General features: G+C 43.2%; 1 protein-coding gene across 2 annotated transcripts in view; it reads left to right on the top strand.

The window, feature by feature from the left end:
* The first annotated feature begins 3,700 nt into the window (after positions 1 to 3,700).
* LOC106613800 (transducin-like enhancer protein 4) overlaps positions 3,701 to 9,861 on the top strand; it is a 77,275-nt gene continuing 71,114 nt past the window's right edge. For both annotated transcript variants that reach the window (XM_014216421.2, XM_014216420.2), the window contains exon 1: positions 3,701 to 4,456. In XM_014216421.2, coding sequence (XP_014071896.1) covers positions 4,433 to 4,456 — 24 coding nt within the window. In that variant the 5' untranslated portion in view covers positions 3,701 to 4,432. The remainder of the gene's footprint in view (positions 4,457 to 9,861) is intronic.

The following is a 9,861-nucleotide window of genomic DNA, read 5'->3' as shown; positions in this document are numbered from 1 at the left end:
TCTTAATATTGGTCTTTCACAGTCACGCCAACCGAAGCTGTACTGTTAATATTGGTCTTTCACAGTCACGCCAACCCAAGCTGTACTGTTAATATTGGTCTTTCACAGTCACACCAACCCAGGCTGTACTGTGCAGTAGGCCTACTATTGAAATATATATTAGTCCGAACTATTGTTTGATTGAGTGGTGATTCTGTAGCACATGAGATTGAATTTGCAAAATAAATGGCCACTGGACTGCTGCAAATAGGCCTAATCATGATATCATTCTGACAGGTAGGCATAGGCTATTTTGTAACTAGTTAACATTTAATAGAGTTTTTCGGGGAAGCCTTTCCATCAACCATAAGACAGTTAGGCCTATCATTAGCATCACTATATATAAAGGCGTTATCCTAATCATATTAGCAACCCATGATAGTTGTTGCATCTTTAAATCCCCCCTATTTCTAACATATATTTCCATCTCTATCCATGAAACCGCTTGCGTGCGCATTTTAGAACGGTGTTTTCCCACAAATTGCATTTTGGAATATTCACGCGTAGGCCTAATGCGGCGTGTACATTCCTGCGCCTAAAATGTTAATTAATTATAGTTTATCAACATTTTAAGATAAACATTCCGATCTGTTCCATCAGCCCTGTTACTTGATATGGCGTATACCTCCACTACACTACTCTGATACCTATCAATGAGGATTAAGAAGTGAGCATACACAATGCCCACTGAAAAATAAGTGGGTATACGGCGTATACCTGCGAATACCCTCACCACTGCACACACCTCATTATATTCTGTCCATGTGCATGGCATAATGGTCTTGGTCTCATATGAGAATACTGTAAACAGAATCATAACTTTCTGCTTTGAAATGAACGTAAGTGTAATTTTTTCAGTCCCCCTCACTACATTTCTAATCTTTAATTCGGACTGTGGACACGAGTAGGGAGCTTTCCCGCTCAGTTTAGGAATAGAAGGATTTAAATTAACGGCGGAATTTACTGAGCATTTATGTAGCGTGACTGACAGCGGGAGTCTGTGAAGGGGTATGTGCGTGCGTGTTGGTGTGTGTGTATACGTGTATAATAATTGGAACTTCAATGCCCACAATCCCCACAGACTCTTCAACTCCCCCTCCATTGCCCGCAACCAGTCATTGGACATCCGAGCCATGATTGGTCAGATTTTTCCTATGATGTCAAGACCCAACGTGGGACAATGTATTGCTTATTGGCTAAAGTAGGCACCAAGCTCGGCCAATCAGCGAGCGATTCGACCGTTTTTACAGCGGCAAGCTTTTAAGGTGGTCTTGAAGTATTTGTATGTTCTCGTTTCCTCAAATTGAATCACCTCAGAGGCAGATATAATTTCTCTAAGATAATGTTTGCCTGTCTCATCGCGCAGTTATGTTATATTTACATAGTTGTTTACATCAAGGGCTGTCATTTTTCTCCTATAGCCTAGACATGTTTAGACATGTTTATATTGATCAATTTGAGTGAAGTTATGGCGCTTAGATATCAACCTAACATTACATGCATGAATTTTGAAAGAAAATTGGGGAAAACTCACCTGTTTAGGTTTACTGATGAAGAATCGTTACTGCCAAGTTAAATATGTTTGCAATCTGATACAGTTTCAATGTGCATGTGTAGGTTATAGAAATATGATAATGCGGCTGCATTGTTGACTATAATTAAACTATGATATCATTATACACACTGTGATCAGACAGGTAGGTTCAAATCAAATTTGATTTGTCACATGCGCCAAATACAACAAGTGTGGACCTTACAGTGAAATTCTTACTTACAAGCCATTAACCAACAATGCAGTTTTAAGAAAAATACCAACAAAAAAAACGAGAAATAAAAGAAACAGATAAAGAGCAGCGGTAAAATAACAATAGCGAGGCTATATACAGGGGATATCGGTACAGAGTCGATGTGCGGGGGCACCGGTTAGTCGAGGTAATTTGAGGTTCGTAGCTCACCTCTCTGAAGATTCAATAGGACTACATATAGAACCTTTGGGATTTGTTGAGTTTACCTATTAAATTGAGAGGTGAGATTGATGCAAACTGAAAACATGTACACAGAAAACCTTAGTCATTAGGGAGCTGCCATTAAATTACTGTTCAAACGGTTCTTATAGATACATCAAAGGCCGATGCTGCATGCAGGTACACTACACATACAATAAAGATTGAATTGTCTGTTTATTTTGTTTCTATAAATCACCATCTGACATCATTCAAGTTAATACAGTTTGGTAAGATATGAATAAGAATAGAATATGTAAGTGTGACTTGATTAAGTAACCTACATTATACTGTGCAAGAGAAGGTAGAGGGGTCAGTGGAGAAGGAGGGGTTAGTGAATGGGATAAGGGCAGTTTAGACTTGAGTATGGAGTATCACAAACACTGGTCAAAAACACTGGTACCACCAAAAAGTCTGACCACCATACTGGCCACTATACTTAGGTGTTGTCAGGCTCATCTCAAGGTGCTTTAATAGACAGAAACACTCATCCCTATTAAGCCGGCACCCAGCCCTGTTTATCCAGCACCACCCAGTCAGCCCTGTGTAGATTAGACAGCTCATCAGCCTATCAGCTTTGAACCCTGTGCTCCTGATCAGCTCTCCCAGGGAAATAGACTCAGAGTCATGTGAATAATTACCTGCCTAGATAACAATGATTAGTGCAATCCCCTACCTGCCTGGGAGGAAGGTAAGGTAATACCACCTCTCAGATGGAGGGAGGGAGACAGAGAGGAGGGGGTGGGGTGGCAAATGAGTTATTGGATGATGAAGTGTGTAAGATGAAGACCAATAAGAGATGGATGGATAAAGAATGAGAGAGGGGTGTGAGGGTTAATGGGGATATGAATAACGCTAGTTACTGACTGTAAGAGAGAAGTATTGATGTGCAGCACAGTTAGGCTATCTGAGGTCCAGATGTGTTTATTAACCTATTATTGTGAGATTTAGCGTATCAAATTCCTTAGTTATTGTAAACTTCAGTTGTGTAAAAATGAAAAGAGCTTTACTTGTTAGGTAACCTCTTTTTCAAGATGCCGTAAGAGATGAGTGTGTGTGTGTGTCTGTCTGCCTGTGTGTTCTTTCCTCGTACGAGTCTTGGAAGCCATGAGAGTGGGATGTTCATTCGTAAGGGATTAATTCCTGGTTGATCAAGTTCAAAAGCGAAGCCGCCCTCGGTAAACTCATCTAGCCTTTAGCCAAATGGTGGGATTACTTACTTATGGAAATAATACCCTTTAACAAACAGGTCTGGGCAGAAATAACCACTACAATATTCAAATGTCTCAAGATGTTATTTACATCTGATGTATTTATAATATGTGTGTGTTTCTGTTTGTGCTTGCGAACTAGAATACAGACAGGTCTTTTATCTTCTCAGAATGACTAATTATCTGTATTTGTGTGCGTTTTTGTGTTTGTCTAAGTGGTTTGTTTATGTGTGTGCACTCGTATCTGTAACGATAGTGTGTGAGGATGTGTGTCTCTGTGCCTGTCTCTTTGTGCATGGCTGATTGCTTTGTCCATCTGACCACAATTGAAAGGGTATCTCTAGCTATCTCAGTGTCTGTGTCTCTATCTCGGCCGCTCCACCTTAAGTAGAGCTTTAGCATGCTGTTGTGTTTGTGTTGAAGCCAACAGGCACAATATATTACAGTCTAGGGCTCGCTGCTGAAAAGCCTGCTGGATCTTCTAGTGACCTGCTGTTCTTTCCTGCTTTCCTGTGTTTTTTTCCCTTCAGATTTAGATTAAAAACAAAGCTCTCTCTCTCTCACTGTTTTTTCTCCCTCTTCTTTTTCTTTTCTATTCCAACTGACAAGCCAACCCTTCAGTTTCAGGTTCTGTGCTCTCCTATAAGAAGAAGAGGGGAGTTACTGTAGATTGTTGGTGTATTTGGATGGAGGAGTGGAGTGTAGTGTTTGTATCTTGTTGGTGAAGGGACAGGGAAGGGGGGGGTACTTAGGTGTAAAGCTCGAGTTTCACTGCCATGTCAGTGCGCGTGGACTCTAACTGATCACAGAGCGAGAGAGTCAGAGGGAAACGAGACTGTGACTTTGGTTACACCGAGGAGACGGAAAGAAGGAAAAGGAGTTTGGGGATCCGTTTTACCGTGAGACTTGTAGGATGCACTGACGGACTGAGCTCTCCCAGCTGTGTCGACAGGCTCCCGTGTTGGAGAGACAGACAGAGAGAAACAGAAAGAAGAGAAAAAAGCGGGACTGGGCAGGAGTGAGGACTACTCTCTCCAGCCTTGCCTGAGCCCAGACCAGAGCAGGGGGAGAGATCTGGACTAGGCTGTGTTCCTGGTTGAGGGTAGAGGAGTGGAGGGCCAGGGGACGGGCTCTGACCTGGCCATCAAACAGACCGTGAGCATCTCCTCTCCTGGGACCATGTACCCTCAGGGCAGGCATCCGGTAAGTGACACCTCTCTATCTGAATACTGCTCAGTAACAAGGTCAGAGACTGCACTGAGAGGGACAGAGACATGGAACAGTTATGGTGCTTAAAGAGATTCCTTCTAACACACACACACACACACGCAAACTCACATATGCAGTCACACATGCGCACACACACACACACACACACACACACACACACACACACACACACACACACACACACACACACACACACACACACACCCTCCTACCCTCCACTGTCTATCCCCTGTCACCTGCACCCAGGTGCTGTTGAGAGGTAGTTGTTTGGGTGGTATAGCTGACTCCCACTTTACTCTAGTGTGTGTATGTTTGTCTGTCCTGTGTGTGTGTGGTATATTTGTTTATGTGTCCAGGAATAGCGTGTTATAAGGCAGAGGGATATGTATTCCTCTCCCTACCTCCCTTCATCCCTCCTCTCATTACTATAGTGTTGGGGACTGAAGGATGGAGCTGGAAGAGGGGGTGGGTTTGACCACACATGCGAGAGAGACAGACAGAGAGAGAGACATATACAGACATGAGGTCTAGTCGCTATAATCAGATGTGTTGTCTGTTTCTTTGTATCTGGTGCAAATGGGTCAGTGGACACTCCATTTTCAGCCTGCAACGACAGAGAATTATGGATGACATTTTCAGAAGAGGGGGCATGTGAAATCAATTATAATCACAGACAGAATGCAAATAAGTGGAATAGAATGGAAGCAAGATTGAGAGAAAACAAAGGCATTGTGAATTACAAATGGAAATGAATAGGAGATCACACTAGAAATAGCTCAATACTCAGTCTGTTTTCTCTTTAGTCACATCAGAGGTTTTGTTCAGAGTTGAACAGTGTTTGTGATAAAGTTCAGTCCTAGATTGAGCCAAATCTAACAGTTCAATACATACTTCTGCTGCCATTGGAACTTTACTTCTGCTGCTTGCTGGTGTAATGGGATCTACAGCACAGAGAAGGTGGGAGAGTGCAATGAACACGCGTGTGTGTGTGTGTGTGTGTGTGTGTGTGCCGTGTGCGTGGGTGGGTGCTCACCATGTTATACTAATGTCTTATGAATCAATGTCTTCATTTTTATTTATTTGCAAACTATCATGAATTACAAAGGGAAACCCAGCCGCAAGTTGCCCAGTGACTTGAGCCTACCATATGAGCTAAATGCCTTCTATGCTCGCTTCGAGGGAAACAACACTGAACCATGCGTGAGAGCACCAGCTGTTCCGGAAATTCATAAGGCCGCAAGGCCAGACGGATTTCCAGGATGTGTACTCAGAGCATGCGCTGATCAGCTGGCAAGTGTCTTCACTGACATTTTAAACCTCTCCCTGACCCAGTCTGTAATACCTACATGTTTCAAGCAGACCACCATAGTCCCTGTGCCCAAGAACGCCAAGGTAACCTGTCTAAATGACTATTGCCCAGTAGCACTCACATCTGGTCATGACTTACATCAACACCACCATCTCAGACACCCTGGACCCACTCCAGTTTGCATACAGCCCCAACAGATCCACAGAAGACGCAATCTCTATTGCACTCCACACTGCCCTTTCCCACTTGGACAAAAGGAACACCTACGTGAGAATGCTGTTCATTGACTACAGCTCAGCGTTCAACACCATAGTGCCTTCCAAGCTCATCACTAATATAAGGACCCTTGGATTGAACACCTCCCTCTGAAACTGGATCCTGGACTTCCTGACAGGATGCCCGCAGGTGGGGAGGGTAGGCAACAACCCATCCGTCACGCTGATCCTCAACATTAAGTTTGTCGACAACCCGATGGTAGTAGGCCTGATCACCAATGATGATGAGACAGCCTATAGGGAGGAGGTCAGAGACCTGGCAGTGTGGTGCCAGGACAACAACCTATCCCTCAACGTCAGAAAGACAATGGAGCTGATCGTGGACTACAGGAAATGGAGGGCCGAGCATGTCCCCATTCACATTGACGGGGCTGTATGGGAGCGTGTCTAGAGCTTCAAGTTCCTCGGTGTTTACATCACTACGATCTATCATGGTCCAAACACACCAACACAGTCATGAAGCGGGAACGACAACGCCTCTTCCCCCTCAGGAGACTGAAAAGATTTGGCATGGGCCCTCAGATCCTCAAAGTTATACAGCTGCACCATTGAGAGCATCTTGACTGGCTGCATCACTGAGCACACTGCCATCCAGGACCTCTATACCAGGTGGTGTCGGAGGAAGGTCCTAAAAATTGTCAGACTCCAGCCACCCAAGTCATAGACTGTTCTCTCTGCTACTGCAGGGCAAGTGGTACTGATGCACCAAATCTGGAACCAACAGGACCCTGAACAGGTTCTACCCCCAAGCCATAAAGACTGCTAAATACAGTGAGGGGAAAAAAGTATTTGATCCCCTGCTGATTTTGTACGTTTGCCCACTGACAAAGAAACGATCAGTCTATAATTGTTATGGTAGGTTTATTTGAACAGTGAGAAACAGAATAACAACAAAAAAATCCAGAAAAACACATGTCAAAAATGTTATAAATTGATTTGCATTTTAATGAGGGAAATAAGTATTTGACCCATTTACATTTACGTCATTTAGCAGACGCTCTTATCCAGAGCGACTTACAAATTGGTGCATTCACCTTATGATATCCAGTGGAACAACCACTTTACAATAGTACATCTATATATTTTTTTCTTTGGGGGGGGGGGGTTAGAAGGATTACTATATCCTATCCCAGGTATTCCTTAAAGAGGTGGGGTTTCAGGTGTCTACGGAAGGTGGACCCCCTCTCAATCAGAAAGATTTCTGGCTCCCAGGTGTCTTTTATACCGGTAACGAGCTGAGATTAGGAGCACACTCTTAAAGGGAGTGCTCCTAATCTCAGCTTGTTACCTGTATAAAAGACACCTGTCCACAGAAGCAATCAATCAATCAGATTCCAAATTCTCCACCATGACCAAGACCAAAGAGCTCTCCAAGGATGTCAGGGACAAGATTGTAGACCTACACAAGGCTGGAATGGGCTACAAGACCATCGCCAAGCAGCTTGGTGAGAAGGTGACAACATTTGGTGCGATTATTCGCAAATGGAAGAAACACAAAAGAACTGTCCATCTCCCTCAGCCTGGGGCTCCATGCAAGATCTCACCTCGTGAAGTTACAATGATCATGAGAACGGTGAGGAATCAGCCCAGAACTACACGGGAGGATCTTGTCAATGATCTCAAGGCAGCTGGGACCATAGTCACCAAGAAAACAATTGGTAACACACTTCGCCGCGAAGGACTGAAATCCTGCAGCGCCCACAAGGTCCCCCTGCTCAAGAAAGCACACATACATGCCCGTCTGAAGTTTGCCAATGAACATCTGAATGATTCAGAGGACAACTGGGTGAAAGTGTTGTGGTCAGATGAGACCAAAATGGAGCTCTTTGGCATCAACTCAACTCGCCGTGTTTGGAGGAGGAGGAATGCTGCCTATGACCCCAAGAACCCCATCCCCACTGTCAAATATGGAGGTGGAAACATTATGCTTTGGGGGTGTTTTTATGCTAAGGGGACAGGACAACTTCACCTCATCAAAGGGAAGATGGACGGGGCCATGTACCGTCAAATCTTGGGTGAGAACCTCCTTCCCTCAGCCAGGGCATTGAAAATGGGTCGTGGATAGGTATTCCAGCATGACAATGGCCCAAAACACACAGCCAAGGCAACAAAGGAGTGACTCAAGAAGAAGCACATTAAGGTCCTGGAGTGGCCTAGCCAGTCTCCAGACCTTAATCCCATAGAAAATCTGTGGAGGGAGAGTTGCCAAACGTCAGCCTCGAAACCTTAATGACTTGGAGAAGATCTGCAAAGAGGAGTGGGACAAAATCCCTCCTGAGATGTGTGCAAACCTGGTGGCCAACTACAAGAAATGTCTGACCTCTGTGATTGCCAACAAGGGTTTTGCCACCAAGTACTAAGTCATGTTTTGCAGAGGGGTCAAATACTTATTTCCCTCATTAAAATGCAAATCAATTTATAACATTTTTGACATGCATTTTTCTGGATTCTTTTGTTGTTGTTCTGTCTCTCACTGTCCAAATAAACCTATCCTTAAAATTATAGACTAAACATTTCTTTGTCAGTGGGCAAACGTATAAAATCAGCAGGGGATCAAATACTTTTTTCCCTCACTGTACTTAGTTAAATAGTTAACAAAATAGCTACCCGGACTATCTGCATTGAACCTTTTTAAACAAACTTTTTGGACTGCTACAGTTTAGTATCTGTCTGTCACTTTATTCCTAGTTATATGTACATATCTACCTCAATTACCTCGTACCCATGCACATTGACTCGATACTGGTACCCCTTGTATATTGCCAAGTTATCGTTACTCATTGTGTATCTATTCTTACTTTAATTACATGTTTTACTTTTCTATTATTTCTCTATTTTCTATCTCTCTGCATTTTTGGGGAGAGCCGTGAGTATGCATTTCACTGTTACAAAGAATGTGACGAATACAATTTTGATTTGATCAAATGAACACATTAATGTACAGATAATTATAACATCAGACTCCCTGGACATGACTATCTGGATACATTACATCAGTGTTAATTTTGACAGCTATTTTAGAGTTAGTCTTTATGACTAAAATACATTTTAGCACGCCATCGTGCGCATGTTGATTTTGTTCACCCACACCAGAAGCGATCAGGACACACAGGTTGAAATATCAAAACAAACTCTGAACCAATTATATTAATTTGGGGACAGGTCAAAAAGCATTGAACATTTATGGCAATTTAGCTAGCTAGCTTCCTGTTGCTAGCTAATTTGTCCTGGTATATAAACATTGGGTTGTTATTTTACCTGAAATGCACAAGGTCCTCAACTCCGACAATTAATCTACAGATAAAACGGTAAACCAAATTTGTTGCTCGTCATCTCTCCTCCTTCCTTAAGGCTTCTTTTTCTTCTTTGGACTTTATATGGCGGTTGGCAACCAACTTTACAGCATTACTACAACCTACCGGAGTGTGGACCTAAGTTCATCTTTCAGTCACCCACGGCTCCTGAAAACCAATGAGGAGATGGGAGAGGCCAGACTTGCAGCGCGTTGAGCGTCACAAATAGAACCAATTTATATTTTAGCGCTTGGCCACGCAGACACTCGCTGACGCCCGCAAGCAGTGTGGGTGCAATGATTGAATAACCTGTAGGTGTAAATTTATTTTGCAATGCGAGTGGTGTGGTCAGCATGTTAGTCACATTTTAGTAATTTCATCCTTCTTAGTTTGTTATTATCAGTCGACTAAAACTCTGGACAACTTTAGTATAGGTTTAGTCATTTTAGGGACTAGGGTCGTTCCATTTGATTTCAAAATGGTTTTGACATCACCCCTTTT

This window comes from Salmo salar, chromosome ssa10 (assembly GCF_905237065.1).
Source record: "Salmo salar chromosome ssa10, Ssal_v3.1, whole genome shotgun sequence".
In the NCBI taxonomy this organism is placed as follows: Eukaryota; Metazoa; Chordata; class Actinopteri; order Salmoniformes; family Salmonidae; genus Salmo; species Salmo salar.
The sequence above is the reverse complement of the archived record's forward strand: the minus strand, read 5'-3'. Positions and strand labels throughout refer to the sequence as shown.